This window comes from Gopherus flavomarginatus, chromosome 5 (assembly GCF_025201925.1).
Source record: "Gopherus flavomarginatus isolate rGopFla2 chromosome 5, rGopFla2.mat.asm, whole genome shotgun sequence".
NCBI classification, from domain to species: Eukaryota; Metazoa; Chordata; order Testudines; family Testudinidae; genus Gopherus; species Gopherus flavomarginatus.
The window spans coordinates 108952894-108980276 of NC_066621.1; the positions used below are offsets into that span (position 1 = coordinate 108952894).

The 27383-nt window shown below is 42.0% G+C and overlaps 1 protein-coding gene across 4 annotated transcripts in view; it reads right to left on the reverse strand.

The window, feature by feature from the left end:
* Window positions 1–4619: 4619 nt before the first annotated feature.
* Window positions 4620–27383, reverse strand: part of PRKD1 (protein kinase D1) — a 295104-nt gene continuing 272340 nt past the window's right edge. For all 4 annotated transcript variants that reach the window (XM_050953862.1, XM_050953861.1, XM_050953863.1 and 1 more), the window contains 6 exons: window positions 25704–25810; window positions 24529–24690; window positions 23428–23526; window positions 21117–21384; window positions 7835–7920; window positions 4620–5569 (listed from right to left, as the gene is read on the reverse strand). In XM_050953862.1, coding sequence (XP_050809819.1) covers window positions 5351–5569; window positions 7835–7920; window positions 21117–21384; window positions 23428–23526; window positions 24529–24690; window positions 25704–25810 — 941 coding nt within the window. In that variant the 3' untranslated portion in view covers window positions 4620–5350. The remainder of the gene's footprint in view (window positions 5570–7834; window positions 7921–21116; window positions 21385–23427; window positions 23527–24528; window positions 24691–25703; window positions 25811–27383) is intronic.

A 27383-nucleotide genomic window follows, 5' to 3' on the forward strand; every position in this document is an offset into this window, starting at 1 on the left:
CAAACACTTGGAAGGTGGTAAGGTGATAGGGAATAGCCAGCATGGATTTGTAAAGAACAAATCGTGTCAAACCAATCAGATAGCTTTCTTTGATAGGATAACGAGTCTTGTGGATAAGGGAGAAGCGGTGGATGTGGTATACCTAGACTTTAGTAAGGCATTTGATACGGTCTCACATGATATCCTTATCGATAAACTAGGCAAATACAATTCAGATGGGGCTACTATAAGGTGGGTGCATAACTGGCTGGATAACCATACTCAGAGAGTAGTTATTAATGGCTCCCAATCCTGCTGGAATGGTATAACAAGTGAGGTTCCGCAGGGGTCTGTTTTGGGACCGGCTCTGTTCAATATCTTCATCAACGACTTAGATGTTGGCATAGAAAGTACGCTTATTAAGTTTGCAGACGATACCAAACTGGGAGGGATTGCAACTGCTTTGGAGGACAGGGTCAAAGTTCAAAATGATCTGGACAAATTGGAGAAATGGTCTGAGGTAAACCAGATGAAGTTCAATAAAGACAAATGCAAAGTGCTCCACTTAGGAAGGAACAATCAGTTACACACATACAGAATGGGAAAAGACAGTCTAGGAAGGAGTATGGCAGAAAAAAATTTAGGGGTCATAGTGGACCACAAGCTAAATATGAGTCAACAGTGTGATACTGTTGCAAAAAAAGCAAACGTGATTCTGGGATGCATTAACAGGTGTGTTGTAAACAAGACACGAGAAGTCATTCTTCCGCTCTACTCTGCGCTGGTTAGGCCTCAACTGGAGTATTGTGTCCAGTTCTGGGCACCGCATTTCAAGAAATATGTGGAGAAATTGGAGAGGGTCCAGAGAAGAGCAACAAGAATGATTAAAGGTCTTGAGAACATGACCTATGAAGGAAGGCTTAAAGAATTGGGTTTATTTAGTTTGGAAAAGAGAAGACTGAGAGGGGACATGATAGCAGTTTTCAGGTATCTAAAAGGTTGTCATCAGGAGGAGGGAGAAAACTTGTTCACCTTAGCCTCTAATGATAGAACAAGAAGCAATGGGCTTTAAGTGCAGCAAGGGAGATTTAGGTTGGACATTAGGAAAATGTTCCTAACTGTCAGGGTAGTTAAACACTGGAATGAATTGCCTAGGGAGGTTGTGGAATCTCCATCTCTGGAGATATTTAAGAGTAGGTTAGATAAATGTCTATCAGGGATGGTCTAGACAGTATTTGGTCCTGCCATGAGGGCAGGGGAGTGGACTCGATGACCTCTCGAGATCCCTTCCAGTCCTAGAGTCTATGAATCTATGAATCTCATGCAAGCTGGCCAAACCAGAAATTTTCCCAGTTGATTAAAATGAATGGCCCATAGTTGGAATGATTATGGCTTGCAAATTGCTAATCTACGCCCAGCTGCAAGCATGCTGTGTGGGTATGAGTTGTTCTTCTGTCGGGGAAAGTGGGAAGGGGAAGCAAGTAGGCAGATGTGAGGGGGAGCTAGGGGAAGGAGTCAGTGGTGTCGCTGGGTCCATGAGGCAGGGAGCTGCTGACAAACTGAGGCTCTCCACTTTTCTCCCCTCCAAGTTGTAGAGAAAAGCTGCAAGGCAAGAGATGCTAGTTCTTATGTGGAAGGAAACAAGGAGAAGAGAATGAGGAGCATACACAACAGTCTCAGGAGACTGGAACCTCAGCTCCTGGGGTGGGTGTTCACATCTGGGCTGTACCCGGGGCGGCTCCGGGCCCCAGCACGCCAAGTTCCTGCTTGGGGCGGCATGCCGTGGGGTGCGCGCTACCGGTTGCCAGGAGGGCAGCAGGCGGGCCCCCTTTGGCAGCTTTCCTGCGGAGGGTCCACTGGTCCTGCGGCTCCGGTGGAGCTGCGGGACCAGCGGACGCTCCGCAGGCACGCCTGCGGGAGGTCCACTGGAGCCGTGGGACCGGCGTCCGGCAGAGCGCCCCCCACGGCGTGCTGCCATGCTTGGGGCGGCAAAATGTCTAGAGTCGCCCCTGCCTGTACCAGCCACTCTACGCCCAGCTGCAAGCATGCTGTGTGGGTATGACTTTAATTTAATTATATTATGCCTCTCTAAGTGCACTTACACAAATGTAAAATTGCATAGAAAAGAAAAATATCAACACTGACAAAAATTTCAATACTGCCACTAGCAACTCTTGTGACACACAATAAAAACCACCCTTACAGGAAAATCCTGAATAGATAGACTGTGTAACATGTTCAGAAAGTCAACAGATCTGGCACGATACAGTCCAAATTTCTTGACTTTCAGGCCATATTCCAAAGCCTTTTTATGTACTGAAAGTTTTCTTGAGGGGGATGGATGAAACGGGGAGGGTACTTTGAGTTTTAGGGGGATGTGTTTTTCTTTTTGGGACAGCAGATGTTTTTGGGTTTTTAAAGTTAATTTTCATAAATTTTCTTTTATATTGCTAAGAGAACTGAAAATAATTTGCTCCTTTTGACAATACTCTGACTCCATTTTTCCTTTCACCCAGCCAACAGATTACAAATGTCCAAAGCAGGCCTCACACATTAACTATTCCAGTATCTGAAAATCCAAACATCTCTTGCAAATTGGTGTTTTGTACAGTTACTAAATATTGTGATTTAAATATTCATTCTTAACTTCCACCAATAAACAAAAGATATACATAAACTTTGCTCTTTTACTGCCTTGTGCCTAACAGGACAAATGAAACTAAATTATAATTACACAAAATATACTGAACAAAACGTACTTTTTTAAAAAATATATTTTTGTAGTTTGAGTTTCTAAATTCCTTATGTTTTAAAAACTGGATCATCCTGAAGAGTAAAAGGTGATTGGATTGTCATCCACACATTGAAGAGTTTGAGATCAAAACAAGCAAAAGTTAATAAACAGCAAATAATGCCTGTTTCTTTTTGCTTTCCGCTTTGTTGAAGATTTCTGTTATATGGCCGAATCACCCTATGTAAAAAGCTATGGATGGGGTTCTTGGCATGGACAGCTTTGCAAGGAATCCCTTGGATGAGTAGAGACCCTATTCCTCCACATTGGCTCTGTCTCCTAGTGGCCTTTCCCTGGCAATACCACTGCTCATGATGGCTAGAGATGCCAACTTTCTAATCACACAAAACTGAAAACCCCTGTCCTGCCCCTTCTGAGACACTGACCCCCAGCTTGCTCCCTCCTTTGCTCACTCTTCCCCATTCTCACTCACTTTTGCTGTGCTGGAATGCAGGAGGGGGTATGTGCTTTGGGCTGGGGGTGCAGGCTCTGGAGTGGGGCTGGGAATGAGAGGTTTGGGGTGAAGGAGGGGGAGCCAGGCTGGCGCAGTGGGTTAGAGTGTGGGGGGGAGGGGGAGGAGCCTGGCTGCAGGTGGGGCCGAGGATGAGGGGTTTGGGGTACAGGAGGGGGCTTTGGGCTGGTGGATTGGGGTCTGTGTGAGGGCTCCAACTGGGGGTGTGGGCTCTGGGGCGTGGGAGGAGACTCCAGGCTGGGGCAGTGGATTAGCGTGTGGGGTGAGGCTGAGGATGAGGGATTTGGGCTACAGGAGGGGTCTCTAGGCTGAGGAATTGGGGTAGGGGTGTGTGGGCTCTGGGGTGTGGGAGGGGACTACGGGCTGGGGCAGGGGGTTGGGATGAGAGGTTTGGGGTGTAGGAGGGGGATCTGGGCTCTGGCTGGGGGTGGGGCCAGAAATGAGGGGTTTGAGGTGCCAGGAGGGGGCTTGGCTCCAGGCTGGGCCAGGGGCTTGGAGACTGTGTGGAGGTGAGGACTCCACCTGGGAGTGGGGCAGGGATGAGGGGTTTGGGGTGCAGGAGGGGGTTCTGGGCTGGGAAAGGGGGTTGGGGTGCAGCAGGGGGGGGTGGGGTGAGGTCCCAGTGGCGCTTACCGCGGTTCTGAGGAAGTGGCCGCCAAGTCCCTGCAGCTTCTGGGTGCAGGGAGCCTGCCTTAGTCCCGAGCCCCGCTGCGCCACTGACCAGACTTTTAATGGCTCTGTCAGTGGTGCCGACCGGAGCCGCCAGGGTCCCTTTTGGACTGGGCGTTCCAGTCAAAAACCAGATGCCTAGCAACCTTAATAGTGGCCTATAGGAAAGGAAGTGTGGCTGTATTACTTTTCTGGATAACTTCTAACAGCCATAGGGGAGAGGATAAGAATTCTCAAGCTCACGTATGTTAACTACCCTGTGAGCGCTAATCGAAGGAGTCAAACTCAAAAGGAAAACAAACATCTCCATGTATCTAAGAGTGTTTCTTCCTCAATCCCCTGATCCTGAGAAAGACCCCATTCCTGTGCTCACTGAAGTCAAAGCTCCCACTAATTTAACGGATGCAAAAATCAGGCTCCAAAAAGCATGTTCCAAATCAGACTGCACTCAGTATATTAATTCTTCCTCGTGTTCATAGAGATAGCCATGTCTTAAGGAGAAAGTAATTTTTAACTATATAACTCATCCTTGCTCTGCAGATGACACATTCCTGCTCCCTCTGTGGTTCCATATAACTCACTTCCACAGGCTGAAAGAATAATCTGAAAGATGCTCCTAGTCCTAGTCCCAACCAAACCAGGAAAAGCAACTCAGGATAATTTAAAAAGAATCGCCATCAAACAGATCTATTTCAACAAGACTTTTTATTGAAAACATACACAAAGGCAACATGTGGTTCAGCTTCTGAATTTACATGTTAGAGCAGAATGTTTTAAGAAAAGGGGAAATACAACTGACATATACTGCAGTTTACGTTACTAAGGCATTTAGGCTTTAGAGCAGGTTGCATCATATGTGTGCGTGCTTGTGTCTATATAAATACACATACACAGACGGTGCATCTGACTTAAAACTGTACAGTATTACGTAATTTGTTATTTTCATGCTTTTTTATATCTCAATATATTTTTTCCATAGCAAATAAACACTTTATCCAAATGGTAGAAGTTGTTCACAGAACAGCAGTAATAATCTACTCTTCAAGAGTTTGCTTACACTTACAATACTAATGGTGCACACACAACAGAGATTGGTATGGAAAGGTTCTCTCTTACCAATACGAGGCTCAAGTAAGAAAAACACTAGTTTGCAAAGGCACAGCGGAGACAAGTTTTAATGCATTTAATACATGAATTATTCACAATAACAAGTTTAGTGTGTCTGGGAACTTTTGTTAATACAACACAGTTGGTCACACAAAATAAAAATGCTTCTGTTGATTTGTCTTGGCAACTCAGATGCATCAACAGTGGTAACAGTATAACAGCTTTGTTCCCATCTGACAGAAAATAATGGCAGTTCTGCAAGGCAAATGTTAAACCTGACCGTATGTATTTATTAATTCCACAGTGTTTTGACAGATGATAGGGGATGCAACTTAAAGGATGCTGACACGCTCACTGAGGGCTTTCATCTCTGCTTCCTCTGGCTCAGTATTTTCCTTGTGGTTAGCACTTGGATTGATAAGATGTGCTGGATACTGCAAATCATGCTCTCCTGCGTACTGTTCCCAACGTGAGTCATCGCTTTCATGGGTGATGTAGCGTTCTCCGATTTTACATTCAAGCTCTCTTAAATCTAACCAGGTTTGATAGTCCTGCATGAAAAACCAAAAGGGGAAGTATTAGTCTGAGTATTTGTAAAAACAAGTAATCCTTCCCCCAGTAGTGTGAGATGTATCATTCAGTTTTGCTGTCTAAATGCCTTGCTTTCTTCTTACATTGCTTCTTCTGACCGGAGTAATTACTCTGCATGAAATTAGCCTGCATTGATGTTTATCAATTTTTTTTTCCATATGATTGTTTAGTAAATTCATTTGATTAGACTGTACGATAATGCACTGTACCATTGGAGTAGTACAAAGATGTCCCAGAAGGCACTATTACGCCTTACATGGGCTGTAATGGCAGACTAGGGCTCTCATATCATTTGAATAAAACTGCAAGGGGAAAAAAAAGCACAGATAGCAAATCAGATTGATGTCCCTTCCCTCCAGGTATACAATGCATGGGGGACTGTACCAAGCTCTTTCTTTGGCCCAGCCAGTTTACATTCTATATACACGGGGCTCAGAGCGGTTGCTCTGATTTGCTCTGCTTCTGCCTCCATTCCGCATCTGTAAAATGGGAATCCCTATGTCAATAGGTGTAGTATAAAGGAGAAAAATCCATTAATTACATAGCTCAAATACTATGGTGAGGCAGGCAATGTAATACCGAGATTAACAGACAATGGGAATCTTATTAAATTTGTTAAAACAGGAAATGTAGTCAGTCTGATTTGCAGCACAGAGAGAAATGGCAACAAATGCTAGTGAGCTGGGACAAACATCCCAAAATATAAAATTTAATTCAGAAACTGAGTTTTATAGCTTGTTCCTAATGGAGATGTTGCTATTTGAGAGAGAGACGTACAAGGGTGGAAGAGTATTACCAATGTGAGTATCTTTTCAAAAGAGAGCAAAAAGAGTAATTCATGACCAATTAAAAGGAAAATGTGGTGTGGAAAAATTACATAGCCTGTAAAACAACTGAACAATATGACAGATTCAGTAATCATTAATAGCAGTGCCTTAAAGGCTTGCTACAAACCAAGCACCAAACATTCATTGTTGTGATTTATTTTGGTTTCTCACTCAAACAGTAGCTAAAATAGTTTATAAATATCTAGTCCCTGGCAATAGGAGAAGATAGACAGAAATATTCCTGTCAGTACACTTTGCATCTGTGGGAGGTGATTAAATATCACAATCGTTGGAGCTGCATAAGAAGCTACTTACTCCTGAGCCTTTTACAGAATGAGGGGGAAAAGTACATATCTCCAAACGGTTAGGGGCAAATGCTTCTACAACCCCAGGATTCTCACTGCCTCGTGACTATAAACAGTAACTTTGAAACTAAAGCCTACATACCAGTACAGTCTAGGAGCTCCTAATATATATGCCAGTACTTCAGGCTCATGAGGAACACTATTGTCTCCCTCACACCCCACTCTTACAACTTGCTCCTGTGAAGTGATGAACGTTCTCCACTTCTTTTGAAGGGTGCTTTGCAGGCACTTCTCTGAATGCTTATTGACTTCAGTGGAAGATTAAGGACTTTCAATACCTTGCAGAATCAGGTGCTGAATGGTAAACTTCTCTGATAGGGGACTCAATGCACACCCACTGCCTGCATCCATTTAGTTTTCTGTATTTTATCCTGCAACAGGTTTTGGCTGCTTCCAACTTAAGTCTCAACATATAACTGACTGGAAGACAGTTCCATTGGATAGAAAAGCCTACAACTCAGTGTGAGAAACTGGTACTGTTGGACATAAAGTTTAGGAACAGCTTTAACACTTGCAAAATTTCCTTTCATTAAAAATAATAACAATGCTATATTCTCCTTGAAGACACAGCAGAACTTTGTTAATTCACACTAATGTATGAGAGACCTGCTGCCAGTTAATTAGCTGTGTAAATAAGCAAATTAGGACCTGATCCAAAGCACACTGAAGTGAATGTCTTTCTATCAATTATAATGGGTTTAAGATCAGGATTTTTTTAAAAAAAAAGATTCTACAGCACAAAATATATGTTGTTCAGTTAGTTAGTCTGACAAGCTTTGTTTTTTATGGTATTTCATAGTACACTACTGTATTCTAAAGTAGCATATTTTGTAAAAGTAATAAGTCTTAGTAATATGAAACTTTGCTATCTTAAAAATAAATAATATCCTGTGCACAGGGAAAAGGCTGCCTGGAATTGAGAAAATTATCAGGGTTTACAGCTTCTTCTCTGTTAAAAGGCCAAAAATTGTTCATGTTTAGAATCTAAATATGCATACAGAAGAAGGGGAAAAAGCATTAAGTGCAGCTTTACCTGTAACCATGGGTGGCTTAGCGTCTTGTCCACACTGTAGCGCTTCCTCATTTTCACTTGCAGCAAATTATTTATAAGATCAATAGCTGAAAAAAATAATTTCAGAACACATCATGCTGAAATATAAAAATGTATGGCAGGAAGGGGTTCACAGGTCTCAGATAATGATTTTCGGCTGGTCTGACCAATTCAGTGTGGTTATAATGTGTACCCAAAAGGTGTCATGTAATATGTCATTGGAAAACTAATAACTCATGATTATTAATATTCTTGTGGGATGTGTGTATTAAGAGTTATGGATCTATTCTGGAATCATAACTAAAATGTGTTTAAGCCAGGCATATTAAAAGGGTGTTGCTAATCAGCTCTGCCTTAAACAAAGAAATTTACTGTGTATTTACTTCTGTGATCTGCCTGGTTATCAGTCAAAGACAGTGAAGGTCCACTTACATATAAAGTAAACAGTGCTAAAAATATACATTACTGTATTATAAATGTCAAGTGAGGTGTTTATGAAAGCCTATAATACACTAGTGATTAACAGCATTGTAAAATATATATATTAACACTATATAAGGAATTATGGATACTCATTGATATTGGCTTTACCAGCTGTTTCCAAACAAAGCAAAAAACAGCCAGACAGGAGTGAACGTGATAGCTTTTTACCTCTCTTCTATGTAGATTTTAGCATGGTGTAATCAAACACTGGAAGCCTAATTTACAGCCAGTGGGAAGCCCACAGGAACGGAAAAACAGCATGAGGTCACTCCACCTCTTGAAACAAGGTAATTGAACTTTGGAAGATACAAGCAAGGGCGAAAGCCATCTTTGGTATCCATTGCTATACACACACAAGGGAAGAGAGCTCTTGCAAGCTTAGAAAGATGGGTCCTTCAAGCAACGGGGGTGGGGAGATGAAGTCTCTGAGAACTGAATATAGGTGAAAAATGTGCTCAGGAAAAGATTCTTCACCTAGAAAGACACCATCTTGAACTTCTGTGAAAAGCCCTGACTACGGGAAAGTCAGTCATGACTTGGAAGAAGGAAGATTTGGTGAGCAAACCACATAGAACAAAGCCTGTATCTTGCTAGATTAAGTTTTACTCTTTCGGATGCATGTCCTCACTTTGATTGCTTGTAATCCTTTCTAGCTTTATTCCTTTCAGTTGGATCACTTAATCTATGTTCTATTGTTAATTGTTTGTTACTACAAACCGAGTGTTGTGTTTGAAGGGAAGAATGTATTTACCCCAGTTACGTTAATAAGCTGCAATGTGCTTTTGTCTCTTAAAACAAGCAACAAACCTTTTTATTCCCCTGTGCTGTCCAGGAGAGGGCTGAACACTTCAGGGCACATGGTTTTGTGGAAATTTGGTACTGGGAGTGTGTTGAGGTCACCTTGCTGGTTGTAGCCAAGCCTGGTGAAAGCCAGTGTGGGGCTGCAGATCGGCTGCTAAACCAGAGCTGTTTAGCACACACTCAGGGGGTAACCTGAATACTTGTGGATTGGCTGTGAGTGTCCTAGGCTGACAGCTACATCAGCAAAGCACTGAAAGACATCCAGGGTTATAGGGCAAGTGGTGACACCTCCCCCCGCCATTGGTTTGAATTGAACCTTGAAGCGTGACACCATGTTGACTATTACTTATTACCTTATTATTTTTTAGTGCTTACAAATTGATTTAGTGGTCTATAATTTCCTGGGTCCTCTTTGTTCCCTTTTTTAAAGATAGGTGCTATGTTTGCCCTTCTGCCGTTGTATGGAACCTCACCTATGAGTTCTCGAAGATAATACATTTTTTTTAACCTCAATATGAATTCTTTTTAAAAAGGACAAGTCAAACAATGAAAAGAATTCTGAAAATATACCTATAATATCTGTGTTGATTGAATTGCATTATTAAAATATTGGAGATTCACAAAGTCACACTTCGGCTATCCCTCGATGCAAGGATGATGTCTGACAAGGGGGTTCACTGATGGATTTTTAAGTGTCTGAGAAGCCCAATTCATGCCCGACAGATTTTCCCACAGGACTGACAGGTGGACTCTTGGAGGACACATAGTTGTTGGCTGGACTGTTGAGCCCTTTCTTTCCTCCTTTATCACTTCTCTCTCTCATGAGTACGTCTGTTCTCCTCAAAGTGAGCTGTGACTTGGTGGATGGTGTGGCACCACTGTGTTGTGTTCCACACTGAGTCCTCTCAGTTTGTTGGGTTGATGCCTCCCTTTTTAAGATGTACTTTCAGGATATCTTTGAAATGCTTCTGCTACCCTCTGCGAGCCCTTCTTCCCTCACTTAGCTGAGAGAAGAGTACTGCTTTGGGAGGCGAGTGTCAGGCATACGTACACAGCGGCCAGACATGCAGAGTTGGTGTTTCATGACCTGCACGTCTATATTACTGATGTTGGCTGCAGAGAGAATGCTGATGTTAGTGTGTCGGTCTTCCCAGCTGATCCTGAGGCAGCACTGTTGGAATCACTCCAGCTGCTTGATGTTGTCTGTAGGTTACTCAGGTCTCACACCCAGAGAAGGGTGGGGATGACAACTGCCTTGTAAACCAAGATCTTGGTGCCTGTTTGCAGATCCCTATAATTGAAAACACATTTGAGTAGTTTTCCAAAGGATGTACTGGCACAGTGGATCCTGAATTCAATTTCTTTGTCAAGGCTGGCTGTTTGGGAGAGGTGGCCGCCAAGGTATGGAAAATGGTCCACATTCTCCAGGCATTCTCCATCGATGGTGATTTGTGGAGTACGAAGAGTAGTTTGTGCAGGTGAGGACTGGGTAGAGTACCTTGTTTTTCCCAGTGTTGAGAGAGGGAGAGACCCAGGCTGTGATAGGCATCTGCAAAAAGATTTAGGGTACTTTGCAGGTTGGTGTGTGTGTGTGTGTGTGTGTGTGTGTGCGCGCGTGTGTGTGTGTGAGAGAGAGAGGATGACACAGTCATACCCATACTGAAGGTCAGTGATGCCAATTCTCATGATCTGAGATTTTGTTTGGAGATGTCAGAGATTGAGGATTTGGCCATCCATATCATACTCAATCCCAATTCCATCAAGAGGATGGTCACGGATGAGAATCAGGATCACAGCAAGGTAAATGTAGAAAAGTGCTGGAGCAATGACACAGCCCTGCTTCACACCAGTGCGAATGATGAATGGTTTAGTCTCTGAGCCTTTGCACAAAATGGTGGCAGTCTTTCCATCATAGGTCTGGTCTACACTATGCTGTTAAACCGATTTTAACAGCGTTAAATCGATTTAACGCTGCACCCGTCCACACTACACTGCTCTTTATATTGATTTAAAGGGCTCTTTAAATCGATTTCTGTACTCCTACAAAACGAGAGGAGTAACGCTAAAATCGATACTACTATATCGGATTAGGGTTAGTGTGGACGCAAATCGACGTTATTGGCCTCATTATTTTACACTAGCTACCCACAGTGCACCGCTCCAGAAATCAACACTAGCCTCGGACCATGGACGCACACCACCGAATTAATGTGCCTAGTGTGGACGCGCACAATCTGTTTTATAAAATCGGTTTAAGCTAATTCGAATTTATCCTGTAGTGTAGACGTAGCCATAGAGTAGTCTGATGATGGAAATGAATTTCTGTGGACAGTCAAACCTACACAGCACCTTCCATAGGGCATCAGGATTGATAGAGTCAAAGGCCTTGGTTAGATCAATGAATGCCATGAATAGTTCCTGGTGTTACTCTCTGCACTTCTCCTGAATCTGTCATGCCACAAAAATCATGTCAGTTGTGCCTCAGGATGGCCTGAAGCCAGACTGTGATTTGGAGAGGAGTTCCTTGGCAAAGGGGAGAAGGCGGTTTAGTTGGATCCAGGCAAGAATCTCCCCTGCGATGGAGAGGAGAGCAATATCTTTGTAGTTCCCACACAAAGATATGTCCCCTTTCTTGAATATTGTAACAATGTTGGCATTCTTAAAGTCAGGTAGAATTTCTTCACAGGTCCAGATTTTGTTGAGGAGTTGGCAAAGTTTGTGCTGGAGCATTGTTCCACCAACTTTAAAAACCTCAGCTGGGATTCTGCCTGGGCCTGGTGTCTTGTGATTTTTTTTTTCTATCTGGGTGATGGCACGCCAGACTTCCTCAAAAGATGGGGGATCAGGAAGGTGTTCCATTGCCGTGTGTTGTGAAATAGACTCGATGATGTCTTCAGAGACTGTGGATTCGCAACTAAGAGCTTGGCTACACTTGTGAGTTACAGTGCAATAAAGGAGCCCCGGGCGTACTAGCTCACTACGCATCCATGCTGGCAAGGCACGTAGAGCGCTCTGACTCTGTGGCTACAGCGCTGCTGGTACTCCACCTTGGTGAGAGGCAGGGCCGGCTTTAGGCCGATTCGCCCGATTCCTGGGAATCGGGCCCCGCACTTTAGGTGCCTTTTAAATTTTTTTTACTTACCCCGGCTGCGGTCTGCTTCGGGGTCTTCCATGGCCCCGCTCCCCTGAAAAAAGTGCCGGTGCCCGGCGGGAGCGCGGCTGCCCCACAGCCCCGCTCTCTCAGCTGGAGCTCTGACCAGAGCACCGCAAGCCCCGCGGCCCCGGCTGGAGCTCTGGCCGGAGCGCGACAAGCCCCGCGGCCCCGGCTGGAGCTCTGGCCGGAGCGCGACAAGCCCCGTGGCCCTGGCTGGAGCTCTGGCCGGAGCGCGACAAGCCCCACGGCCCCGGCTGGTGCTCTGGCCGGAGCGCGACAAGCCCCGCGACCCCGGCTGGAGCTCCAGCCAGAGTGCCGCAAGCCCTGAGGCCCCACTGTCCTGGCTGGAGCTCCGGCTGGTGCGCGACAAGCCCCGTGCCCCCGGCTGGAGCTCCGGGCCCTTTAAATAGCCCCCAGAGCCCTGGGGTAGCACGGGGCTCTGGGGGCTATTTAAAGGGCCAGGGCTCCAGCTGCCTCTGCCACTCCAGTCCTTTAAATAGCCGCCGGACCCTGCTGCCCCCGTGCACTCCCCAGGGCTCCCGCGGCTATTTAAAAGGTCTGGGGCGGGGTAGAAGCAGGGGAGCCCCGGGCCCTTTAAATAGCCCCCAGAGCCCTGGGATAGCGGGAGGCTTGGGGGCTATTTAAAGGGCCGGGGCTCCAGCTGCCTCTGCTGCACCCCCTGCCCTGCCCGCCCCAGCCCCGCCCCCCGCTGCCTGCAGCCAGCTCTGCACCCCCTGCCCACAGCCAGCCCCTACCAACCCCCCTGCCCTGTCTCCAGCCAACCCCTGCCACACACCCCTGCCCGCAACAGCCCTGCACTGCCCGCCCTGCCCTGTCTCCAGCCAACCCCTGCTGCACCCCCCTACCTAAAGCCAGCCAGTCCCATACTCCTGTCTCCAGCAACTGCCAACCCCTGCTGCACCCCCTGTGGCCCTGCCTGAAGTCAGCCGGCCCCACACTCCCCTGTCTCCAGCCAGCCCCACACCCTTTGCCCTGCCTGCAGCCAGACCCTACCTCCAGTCAGCCCTTGCCCTGCCTCAAACCAGCCCCATGTCCACTGCTGCTCTGCAGTTCCCAGGCCAGTAACCTGCACACCTGCTTCAATGAGGGGGGCAGGAAGCAGAGGGGACCCACACATGTGCACACCCCCAGGGAGTGGCGTGGACCTACACACGTGAAACGGCAGCATTAATAACCAATCAACAGCATATATGATGCAATGTACATAATATACAATTTTATTATTTATATAGTTATGGAAAGTAAATAATACATGGAAGAAATGGAAGGCTGTTTTTTACACTTTTTTCTTTTTAAGTCATCCCTGCCAGGGCCCCGTTGAAAGTGTTCGAATTGGACCCCACACTTCCTAAAGCCGGCCCTGGTGAGAGGAATAACACTGATATTATGGAGGTATTGGTAGTGGCTCCATAGTGAAGGTTGAGATGAGTTGTGCAGTTGAAACACAGATTCAACAACTTGGTTATTTATGAAAAATATATCATCCCCAAAATTACAACACTTACTCCTTGAGTACAGAATTAACTTTGAGAATTTATAAGGAAAGCTCTTAGTTTAGAAAGTAAAATTCATTAATGATGGTTCCTTCAGTACAAATATCTACATATAATTTCTCCTTCCTGTATAACTTTGTAGACAATCACACCCTTTCTTGTACTGTTCACAACTCAAAAGCTGAAGTATTGATCCAGTATTATGAGAGATCCTGAAAACAAAACTGACTAATTTATTGTCATTGTTACAGATGAGAGAAGTGCTAAAGTAAACAAACAATATGTTTAGTGAAAAGGGCATTAGATCTCTTTAAATTGTGATACTGTTGGACTTTAAGAAAGAGGATTCATCCATTTTGTCAACAGATTACTACATAAACTAAACTAATGGACAGACCATGAAGAGTTAAGTGCATTCTTCATAAATGTCCAAAAGATGAGTAAAATAATCAACTTCACCGAGAACCAGATTTTTAATAACAGCTCAGTACCCAACATCTCCCACTTTTGAAAATCTGGCCACGAGTTTACAGTTAGGACAGTTGCTAAAGAAATGAAAACTACATCCATAAATCCAAGACCATGTAACCCATCTCAGTTTTTTTGCAGGACTAAGTTTGACTATGCAGTCAGTTTAGCACCATTGTGCTACCATCTATGATAATCAATGCTACACATTATTGTGATTCATGTGCATAATATAAATGCTCAAAACCGCTGAGAATATTTTGGGCGTCATGGCTGTATTTTCTCTTTCGCCACTCAAAAGTATGTCAGTGTTGCTCATTATGATGTGGAGAACAGCCAGAGCTGAGTGAACGATTGCCAATAGAAAGTTCTATATCGCATAAAGATTTTCAACATAATGAGAACATTTTAAAAAATCATTTTCCATTCAAGCAGTTCAGACCTACTGGATGTACCTAGCAAGAATATTGCTGAATAACATAAACCTATGCACAAGCATAAAAAATTAGATGGGGCCCCATAACAGAAGAATAATTAGGTGTGCCTCACTTCTGTCACTATGATCAACACCAACCATCTTCTGTATCACTCAAGATCATAAACAAGACATAATCCTTGACTCATCCTTCCTGTAGACTCTGAGATCCAGGCCATGTCTAAATCTTGCCATGTATTCCTGTAGAACATCTGGACTTTCCTCTGCATTCACACAGCTAAAATTCTCTGACGATGTCATCTCACGGTACTGCAACTTCCTGCTCTATGGCTTTGACAAATCCTGTCTTCATTTTGCCCCATTTATATCCATTCCAAACACTTCTGCAAAGATCATGGCTCATTATTTTGACCATATCCTCCTCTCATATCCCTTTCCTCTCCTCTCTATTTGCATTCCTCCCCCGCCTCCCCCTTTCTTTTACTTCTCTTCACTTTTAAGGACCTCCACAGCCTATACTCACCCTATCTTTCATGGGCTATGAAGATGATGCCTGCCTTCACTTTGCCAATTATTCCAGTCTTGATTGCCCTTTTCCAACAAATACTTTCATGCTTTCTCCCATGCTACCCCCCTACCAATGCATGGAAGGAGCTTTCTGTAAATATCCACAAAGCCATCTTTATTGCCTACTTCAAATCCTTACTTAAAACTCTCCTCTGCTATCATGCCTACAAAAACTCAATGATTAGGCAGCTAGTGTGCTGTAACCTTTCCTTATCATGGTAACCAGTATCATTGCGCTGTTTACTTGTGCTCCCTGTCTGGTGAATCCACGTTACTGTACACTTAGGGCTTGTCTACATTACCGCTTAAATAAATGTAATTTAAGTCGCCCAGGGGTGTGAAAAAGCCGACACAGCTTCCGCCTCTTGCGGAAGTGGAGTAATTATGCCAATGGGAGTGCTCTCTATGGTCAGGAATAATCTTTAGGTTAAGTGTTTTTATACAATGCATAACACAATGGAGGTTGATCCTTGATTGAAATCTTGAGTTGCTACCACAATACAAGTAATAAAAGATAGTCGTAAGTTGGGAAAAAACAGCAAGAAATGTAAATACAGTGAAAGCAGGGAGTGTGACCTTTTTTATGTCTCCAATTTTCCTCTGGCTCTGGTCTAATACCACATCTGTTTTGCTTTGAATTTGACTATCTAAACACAAACAACAAGTCAGAACAATAAGCAGTTTTTAGTAAATCACAAGTCCATTCTAGTCATTGTTCTTTGGAACAAACAAGCCTGTTATCAGTATTTTTGCAGTTTGCTCCTCTGGTTTGCTTTCTGGCCCTGGGTGACTAGTTCAGTAACCACAACAGCATTCTGAAATGTAACCGAAGAGTTACACTTTTCCATTTATTATGCACAGAGTGATGTCAAATCTTTTATGTGTGTGGCCCATCTGTGAAATGGGGACAATGATATTACTATATTCCTCTGTAAGGCACTCTGAACTCAAAGGGTCACAAATTCTATAAAATAGCAAGGTGGTATTATTACATAATGCTGGTTTATATATTTACATTTTCAAAATCATAAATGCCCCCTTGAAACCTCAAGTCACTTTTTTATATATAAAAGTTCAAAACAACTTAAAACAAGAAAAGCAAGTATTGCTACTTTCTAAAGCCAAAAAGAAGAAAAGGAAAGTTCCAGCACAGCCACACAATACTCTCCAGTACACTATATTATTATTACTGTCATGCCTGTGTCTGGTTCTGCCCTCCTTAACATATTAGTCAATAAAATGTAAATTGATTTTTTGGGAAACAAATAATCTTCAGAATTATATTTACAGCATCCTTTTGAAAATGTACACATTATAAAATTTCCTAAGAACTGCACACAGTACAATAATGACCAAAAAAATTAAATCTACATGTTTTATAGCTTTGTATCATTAGCTGTTTTATAAATCTGATGTAATTGTAACCCAGGTTATGTCTTTAGGAATATAAAATTGTTAACTAAACATAGTAGCATAAGGTTGGGGCGGGGAAGAAGCTGGTAGATGATATAAAAGAACTGTTACATTCTGGGCTTCCAAAACGGAACAATTCTCTCCAGAAACTTGGTAAACAATTCTAATGTAAGGTGCTTTATAACCAAACAGCTGCATTTTCTCCACCTCTGATTTTGTGTATTGTAATAATAACCTGTCTTCACGAGAAGTATCTCCCAAAAAGCTAAGTATATATATTAGTCTTAGGGCTGGCCTACTCTTGAAATTTGTTGTGGGTGAACTCAAATTATTTCACATTAAAGTGCCCTGTGTCCACAAACAAAGGTGGTAGTTTGTTTCATTATTTATTTATTTATGTGAATCACACATTAACTTCACCTTGGAAGCTGGCTGCTGTTCAATGCCTTTAAATTCTGATGTATAACAGAAATAATCTGGGGTACGGTGGTAGTGTAATTTCTGTAGTAATCTTGTACAAAAACAGATTTAATTATGCCATTCAACATCTCATCTTGCTATCTACTGGCAACCTTTTGTTTATATCCTCTGTCTTCAGTTACTGGCAAGCCACCCTCAGCTAATCTGAATTCCACTGAATTGTTTCAGGTTTCATCTGACAAGGTTTAATTCAAGTTTATCTTGGGAATTTTATTAGCTACAGAATGCACTTGGTTATATCACAAAATTCTCTTCTAGCTCTGGATCTCCATTGGACCTGGAAGCCATTTTCAATTATCTCCTTACTTTTAGTTCCAACTTGAACCTCTCAGACCCTAAATTCATATGACCTAAAAGGGCTTCTCACTTGACCACAGGATACAAGAACTAAACTTCTTTGGGGTCAATTAAGAGTGTCTACAATGCAAAACAACAACAAACAAAGTCTGCAACAGCAAGTCTCAGGCTTGTGCACATTGCGCTTGTACCCTGGTGCTAAAAATAGGTGTGCAGGTGTTCCTGTCAGGCTAGAGCTTAGGCTCTGAAACCCACCTCCTCTTCCAGGCTTCAGAGCCAGAACTCCAGTCCAAGCAAGAACACCTGCATGGTTAGTTTTAGCATTGCAGTGCGAGCATGAGTCTGCAGACCTGGGCCTTGAGACACACTGCTGTAGCTTTTTAATTTTTTTGCACTGTAGACATATCCTAAGAAAGTAAATATTCCTTCAGGTCTCTATCCCTTTGTTCAAGAAAACATTTTATCCAGCATGTGTTCACTGTCTCTTCAGTTCTTGCTCAGCTGCACATGGGTATAGTATACCATGTCAGATGTCAGTGCATGCTTCATTAGGCTATATGATTTTCTTATGTCATTCACTTATCCCAGTCCCCAGATTTCTAATGTAAAATACATCAGGTACCTTCAGGGCTGCTGAAATTTTTATTTTTTGAAAAATGTTCTTTACAAATTTCTTCACAAAAATGTTCCTTTTTTATATGTGTTGAAAGTTATGGAAAAAGTTTATCAAAACCATTTTCATAACATTTTTAATAAAAATAAAATATATTAAAATAATGAAAATGTAAAAAAATTGAAAAGTTAGTCCATTTGAACATTTCAAAATAACTGAAACTCCTCTCGATAGGTTTTTATTTTCTGTCCAGCTATAGTATGTTTCAACTATCACTGTACTATCGAGAATATAATCTAGACAAGAATTGGCCCCCAAATGGATAGCATGCATCTGTTTTTGAACATACTAAAGTTAATGGGTAGTGTTTAGATGTGAGAGTTTTGTTTAGTCCATTTTAAGAGATAAAATCCAGCTTTACAATTTTGGAGTTGCATTCAGGTTCCAATTTCCTGCCTGAATTCAAACGAATTCAGGTTCTTGTGACTGGAGATTTTGGTTCAGTTCATCTCCAATACGAGCTAACTGATCAAACAATGAAGTAACCGTAAATATATAGAACAACCACAATGTGTAAGGAATTTTTAAAATCAATGATCTTTTATTAAAATGTATGGTGGTTTCCCCCCTCTCCCCATTTTATATATGACAAGCTCAGATTCTCCATTCTGCAGAATTATACCTGATGACTCTCCTAACTGAGGCTGTAACTTTGGAAAGGGCAGAGATAACACCACAGCAGGTGGGTTTTGCATAGATGCTTCTACAGAATCTTCAGCTGTGAATGTAGAGATTGATCTTCTGTCTGTTTAGTGGGGACTTGTGGGAGACAATTTCCTGCTGCCTCTTCTGTGTTGATTGGTGTCTGCTTATCTCTCTAATGCCAGGTAAAGCATTGTGCACAACACTCAGATTCAATCTTTGGTGGTTTTCTATGTATACTTTTCTACAAAATTTTTAACTTTTTTTTTCAGTTGATTTTATCAAACTTTATTCTGCCACTGTAAATATAACAGACATAATGCATTCATTTACCTAACACCTTTCATCCAAGGGACTCAAAGCACTCTATAAACAATTAATTAGGCCTAAAAGCACTCCTCTGAGGGAGGTATTATTATGTATGTTTTAAACATGTCAGCGGTGGCACAGAGAAGTTAGTTAATTTGCCCAAAGTCACATAATGAATCAGAGACAGCAATAAAAGCCAGAACTCCTGCTTCCAAGTCTCTGTTCTAAACACTAGAGAAACACTTCCCAGGATATTTTAAATTCTACTTCTTTAACTCTTCCTGGTATATATTGTCATATGTAGTTAAATTAGGATTCTATTATTTCTACTTTTTTAAAAATTTTTTTTGCTTCAACATTCACCAAGGAAGTTTAGAAAAAGAAATATTTTGGATGTAGGTGTCGAGAGAGAAATACGATAGAACAACTTTTTAAAAATGGAAACTCAACTTGGCTGAGGAAATCCATTACACACAAACACTTTGTGGTGAAGTCATGCAGCCATCACCTGAAGGCAGTTAGTTTTCAGTCAGCCCTGTTTGGTTAGGCCTGGTTCGGATACTTCACTAGTCTTGGTTGATGATCTCCCTAGAGACATCCAAGGTCAGTTATCCATACTGATTCTTTTATATTTAACAGCAGTCTTTGATACCATTGACTAGTGCTCACACTTTTACCTACTAAGCCTCCACAGTCTCTGTTGTGGTGCTGTTTTCATATTCTGCTCCTGAAAACCAATTTGTTTGTGACTCCCTCTGCTCTGTAATTGTTTAATTCCCCTTTTACCTCACCTACACAGAAAGAGGCGAGATACAGAAGCAATCTGTAGATGAGAAGTGGGTTGTAGAGATAGGTGGGGATGGAAGAAGAGGAGGTGCAGAGGCAGGAAAGTGCAGCACCAGGGAGACAGAGCAACCTCAAATCAGGGAAAGTGAACATTTCCCACAAACAGCAGAAAGCACCCTCCAGTTGCATTTATGCTTCGGTAGTATTCCTGGGACATTAAAAATTCCAGTTTTTGTCAGTTGTGTAATATACTATTCACCACAAGTTTGATCAAAGCTCCAGCTGTGGAGGGGAGGGTTAAAGAGCTCAACCCGAAAGGGGAAGGGTCACATTGTGCCTAGCCCTGACAGCTTCCAACAGAAACGCAAGTATGGTTGCCTCCCACAGCCCCAATGCCTTGGCCTGGCTGCACAATTCTGCTCCCTCTATCTGGGTGGCAGCTGCTGGCTACCTTGGCTCTGACCACTCCCACTGCATAACCACAACACCTCCAACTCGAGAACTGGGGTTGGCCAGGCCAGTAAAGGGCAAAGGAGACTGACTTATTGAGAAAGCAGAGACCACACAGGAAAGGCGGAGCTCCATGATGGATGTTCTGTTTTTTTGTACCTCAGAGGTGGCAACCCTACCTGAAGGAATCATCAGCAGTGAGAGCAGTAGGTAAGACAAGAAAAGAATGCACTCCAACTTGCTGCTCACACACCCCGCATCTCTAAAACATCCTTCCTGCCTGAACCAAGGGTGTCTAAGGGTCAGAAGTCACTCCAGTTTCTACAATACAACATGTAGCTCAGTGTGTTCTTTTAATCCTTATAGTGCCTGAAGAATTAAGGAACATGAACATAATTGTGCCCCTCACTCAAGGCCCTCTTGACCAGACTTTGTCTAACACTGCATCCCCATACTCTGAAATGCACTATTTCACCACAAGGCAGACAGTGCAGGAGGTACAGAATATTAAATCTTGTGGAGACTCAAGAAAAATTCTCATTGCATCACACTATTATTTCCATAACACAAAGCTCTGCACTGAGAACACAAAAGTTCATTGTTAAACTACAATGATCTTAATGGTAGAAGGCCTACCAAGAATGATGTTTTAAAAAGTCTGAATGATACTTGATTTGATTTGTAATTTTAATCTCTTTTTGTCACTTGTCAAATGGAGAAAAACCCAATATAAGGCAATATAGTTATACTGTATAGGCATGCAAATTCTAGAATCAAAAACAGGATGTTACCTTCATGAGAGATTTCCTTCCAGGGATTTGGTGGGTACATGAAAGCAGCATTCTGGATTTGGTCATGAATGTCTTCATCTTCATTGAATGGAAATGTACCACTAAGGCTCACATAAATAATGACACCCACAGACCACATATCCAAAGACCTATTATAGCCTTTGTTTCTCAGCACTTCTGGAGCTAGGTAGGCTGGTGTGCCCACTACTGAGCGCCTGAATGACTTCTCTCCAATGATTCGGGCAAAGCCAAAGTCACAAAGTTTTACCTGTTTGAACAAAGTGTTATAGTAAAATCAACAGAAATACCATTTTAATTTTGTTTTACTCTCTGCCTACTTCAGATTCTTTTGTAATTCATTGCTGGGGCTCAGGGTTGAGCTGTGTCTTTGTCCTGTCTCTCTCGGTCTTCTCCATGGGCACCTCTTTCAAGTAACTGGCCTATGGATGCACTTCTCTCAGAGGGGAATCACACAATTCAACCCACTGTTAGCCTTGATCAACAGTTTCCCATCTGTGCTTTCCTCAGCAGGTTCAAGGAACTGTGACCAGTTGGTACACACAGTTTTGACACCAGATAACTTGTTCAAAAATAAATAAATAAATAAATAAATAAAGTATTTATTTATCCATAGGAACATAAGCAGAGAGAAAAGGATTACAACAACAAAAGCCTAAATATGTAAATGCTAAGCCTAACATTTCCTTCAATCAGTTAGATAGGCCAGATGGAGTCTTGGTATCTCCCTGTTCTCCTGAGGACAAAGCTGTTGTCTGCTCTTCTGCACACCTGAGTCTCACTGTCTCTTCAGAGGCTCAGCTTTTAATCACTTTGAAGATCCTTGTTTAAGAGTTCCCATCTGAAAGTCCCTGCGATTTCAATATGGGATCATCCCCCAGGGGCCCAGTCAAATTCCCAGCTCCACATTACTGTAAGCAAACTTCAAAGGAATTATAACCTCCACTATCCATTTCAGTACCAGCAACTGGGAATATCTACAGCTATTTACTTTGTTTCTTGCCAACCAAAACTAAGACTGATTTCACTCTTAGATACCCTTTAGTCTGAAATGCTATGACCACCAGACCCACAGATGTCTCTCTCTCTCTATATATATAATCATGAAATTAATTACAGATATTTCCCACATTCTTCACAATCATGGACCTAATTTTCAGACAGACAGGTGTGTGATTATTGTGGCTGTATGTGCAAATGACCAATCAGCATGGTCCAAACTATCCATTTGGATGTGTAAAACACCTGAATTGTATTCTAATATTGTACAAATTAGATGTCCAATTGTCTGCAAGTTTCTGCACACAAAGTGACAAGGCTGATTTTTTGAAAATCAGGTCAAATATTATTGGAAAAAACAAACAAACAAAAAAGACTAGAGCCCAAGATTTTCAAAAGTAACTTGTGATTTTCGGATGTATCTAATTGGGTACACACAAACAAATGCACACAAAATCACCGGTCACTTTTGAAAATCCTGGTCCATACAAATAACCATAGCTAAAATAATAATTTAGTAACGGGTATTTTTAGTAAAAGTCATGGACAGGTCAAGGGCAATACATAAAAATTCATGGGCCGTGATCTGTCCATGACTTTTACTATAAATACCCCTGGCTACATCTTAAGGGGGTTGCTTCTGGGGGGCATCGGGCTGCTGCTGGAGGTGGGGGAGCGGAACGCCTGGAGAAGCTGTTGCTGGGTGAAAAGCCAAGGGTTGCTGCTGGGGTGGGAGGAGGATATCCCAGTGAGCTGCTGCTGGGGGGGGGGGGAGGGGCGCCCTGGGGGACTGCTGTGGTGTGGGTGAGGCAGAGCCAGCCATGGCACCAGCTGCCGGGGCTGTTGGCAGCAACTGCACAGGCAGGCCAGGGACTGCCACCAGGGGAGCAGCTACCCAGGGTCTGCCGCCGGCAGCAGCTGCGTGGGCCACCCAGGGACTGTGGCTCAGGCCAGCTATACCAGCTTCTGCTCGGGTGGTCCTCAGAGCTAGCTGCCCGGGGATGCCTGAGCAGTGGCTGGGCCTCAGGTCACTCCAGCAGCAGATAGTGCAGCTGGCTGTATCTGTCCCCGAGGCCACCTGAGCAGCTGGCCCTAGAGCCAGCTGCTTGGGTGGCCCTAGGGTCAGCCACACTAGCCCCCGCAAAAGTCACGAAGGTTGCGGAAAGTCATGGAATCCATGACTTTCCGTGACCTGCACGACAAACACGGAGCCCTAACCATAGCTAATATTATTTCACTTCGGGACTTCTTAATATACATCAGTGTTTATATAGAGAGAATATTTTCCACTTGCCTGTGGGAAAGGATCGGCTGATGCTAGCAGTACATTTTCTGGCTTGAGATCACAATGAACAATATTTTTAAAGTGAAGATGCCTCAAGGCGACCAGGATCTATGAAGAAATACATAATCGTTAACATTCAGTTTAGATTTTCATTCAATTTATTTTTAATTTCAGTATGATTCCTGACAGAAATATCAACAACAATAAACAGAGGATCACTGATTCTATTATCATCACTGGCTATTATTTATAGAGTGCCTGAAAGTTTCCTAAATGCTTTACAACATGAAATAAGATAGCTTCTTGTCCCAAACAGTTCTAAATGAACACACAATTCACAAACTTTCACAAAATTCCTTTCCTTCACTTCTGGAGTCCTACTTTTTCCCCCTGAAATTTTGGAACTCCGAAAGTGCTTCATAGTTTGGCGTGCAAAACTCTACTATTCAAGCTTAACATTTTACAATTTTCAAAATGTGCATTCAAAGTTTTCACAGCAATATCACAGGAGCCTTTTTTAATTTTTTTTGACAATTATAGCTTGTGGAAAGAAAATAGGGAGGGCCACCTGGATCCACAGAGGGACTTAGGTATTACAGTAGTAAACATGCCTTTAGCCCAGTGGCTAGGGTACTCAACTAGGATGCAGGAGACACCAGTTCAATTCCCCTTCTCTGTCTGATGAGTAGAGAAGATTTGAAAAGTGAGTGCCCTAATTACTGGAGTATAGAGTCCTTTTCATTCTGTCTTTGTCCCAATTAATATTTAATTACAGCGGAACAGCTTCAACAAGAGAGGCAGAGAGCCCTGCATCAGAATATATTGTACTCCAGTGGTTAGAGTGCTCACCTGAGAAGCAGGGAACCTCTATTCAAATCTCCCCATCACCCTAACTGGCTTGTGTGGATATTAGGCATGCTGAGGGCATGCCTACTGGATCGGGCCCTGTGGGGATGATAGGCAGGGCATACGAAGGTATCAACATAGGCCTTAATAATATAATACCAGGTTTAAAAAAATTACTGGTGTAAATTATGACAAAGTAAAATGTAGCAAATAATGATAACCCAATGTTAAATATCTTTCTTGGTTCTATAATTAGGTTCTTACCTGGGTAATTAAAAACTTTGTTATTCGTTCTGGCAATCTGCCCTTTTCACTTGACAAGATCATCTCCAACATGTCTCCATGGAGCTTTTCCATAACAACGAACACTCTTTCCGGTGTCTCAAACATACACTCCAGATTTACTACTCCAGGATGATGAAGGTTCTGTTAAAGACAAATATAGCAATTGAATCAAATGAGTTTTTCCCCAATACTGTAGTGAGCTCTATTTCTATATAGCTGTCCAGACTTCAGGCCCCATACACCCATTTTATTAAAAATAGACAGTTGAACATTTTAGGCATAATTTCAACTCTACAATTTTTTTCACCCATATGTGCAAACTTTCAACTCACATTTTACAACCATAAAATGGTAATTAGGTTTTAATTAACGACCCATCATGCACAGTTTCATTTCTATGGTAGCCTGTCAGAATGTATGATCTCTAAGCCCATTTCATATTATTTTAAAACCAATTGTGATTGAGGCCCCATTGCTCTAGTGAACCAACAGATAAGACAGTATTTCTGTGAAAAAGTTTTTAAGATTTTGAATGATAATTTAGGGAAGGGCCTGTTTAAAAGAAAACATATAGTGTTTTCCAGGGCATGCAATGTGCAGAAGACCAATGCTGCAACAGCTCAATCTGTCCTATGGGGAGGAGACCTCTAGTGCAGAAGGGTAAAACTAAACACAAAACCAAATAATCAAAAAGCTAGCTCTGTGCCTGGAAGTTGTGAAGCTTTTACTGATGGTGGTCTGTGAGCCAGAAAAAACACATGACTTTACAATTCGAAGTGCAGACATTTATCTGTCAGGATCAAATGACACAGAGGTACAGTTACTACTCATCAATAAAAAGCACATTGACTGGCCAGCTCACAATAATAAACATCTGTAGCACTTAATTATATCCCAGTGCATTTTTTCTGTGCTCTTTATATGGATGCTGATTAGCCAAGCCAGTAATATTTTGGTAAGAATTATTTAAAGCAGTTGTTTTCAAATCTTTCTCAAAAAGAAGCATCACTTAACACATTTAAGATCTTTATCCAGGACTTCACTGCACAATTCAAACAAAATTAGCTATCACCCAGATTGGATCATATGAATTTTACATCACGATAAGTGAAGTTAATACATTAAATAAATGGTAATAAAATTTAAAAAAATACCTGTAAAATTGCAACCTCATTACGAAGTTGGCTCTCTTGTTTAGTTGGAAATCTTAGTTTGTCAATGATTTTAATTGCAACATCTCTTCCTGTTTTGCGATGTTTTCCTGCACATTATTAAAAACTACACCAATTAGCATGATTAGAGATGATACACATTTGATTTTTTAGATCTCATCTTTATGGTATTTTATAAGGGCAACAATCAAGCATTTTCAAGAGAAGGCTTGCGATGAGTAGAATTGTATAAGGCATTAGAGGTTTTCTTTTGTTTTTTTTTTAAGCAAATGAGCATTTCTTATGTTAAATAAATCATCATTTGACAAAGCTGATCAAACACGGTATTAATTTGGGCTATACTCAAAAACAAACAAAAAAGAAAGAAAGAAAGAAAGGAACCTGTGTAGTCAGACCTTAATAATTCAATCATATGATTTTCAGACTATGGACTCAAAGCTGCAAGATTCTGAACACTATGACTCCAACCCAGCAAAGCATCTGAGTAGTCCCATTGAAACTACTCACATGCTTAAGTGCTTTAATGGATCATCACTTTGCAGGATTAACTATATATTTTACATGTGATTCACAAATAGAATCTCATTATCTTAAAAATATGAACACACTTCATTGAAAAGTTATTCCAAATTAGCTAATGTGCTCATTGTTTATTTCTCACAGCACTAAATCCAAATGAGGTAATTTTTTGATATAGTGTGAAAGATAAACAGGAAATACATTTTATGAGGTTGATCCAGCTCCATGCCTATGCATGAACCTATATCACCTCATTTCCGATTAGTTGCCCTATACTAAAAACTCCCTTTTCTTTCTCTCCATCGACATGACATTCAGGCCATTACTAGAACCAACTTTCCAATTATGTCTTAATATCTGTTTTCCAGAGGGAAAGTCACATGATGATATGTTCGTGATACAGTGTTTCTATTTTCTCCTTGCTTGACAAAAACAATTATTTTCCCACCCTTCTGACAGTAGTTTAAATGAAAATGATTTCCCATACTATGGAGCTGCAGTAGAAGCTCCTTATTTAATTGTTGTTAGAGTCTAATGAAAGGATTATTTGTAAAAATAGCAATGACACGGTATGAAACATTCACATTTTACAAGCAAAAAGTTTTTTTCCTCCCTCCAACTGACAGCCCTGTGAACTCAAGTCAGAATCTTAAAGTGAAGCTGTGTTCTTTCTGGCTTATAAAGTATTGCCAGAAAAAGATTCTGCAATTCAAATTCAGTGAACAATTCTGTTCATGATTTGCAAGCCAGAAAAGAATCCTATTTACTCTCCTCTAGCTACGTTTGCTCTGCACTGCTGACAAAAGTAAAACATAATAAAAACTTACATTTGTCATTAAGGTCAGCAGATATGACTGAATAAAAACAGGGAACTTGAGTAAACAGATTCTGATTTTATATAGAAAATAGTACTTTCCATCTGAAATTCGGCAAGTTTTGTCTCTTGCCAGAGGACTTTTTTCCCCAAAGTTGAAGTGGATCAGATGAGTTATTCATGAGACATGTGAATTTAAAAAAAATAGTATTTCTCTTTAGAAAAAGGTGTGACTTCTTTTTTTTTTTTGGCCCTCTCATTCAGGATACTTGTGTCTGTGAACTTCAGGTTTACTGTGTTCACTAACCCTTATGGAGAATTTGCGCGTA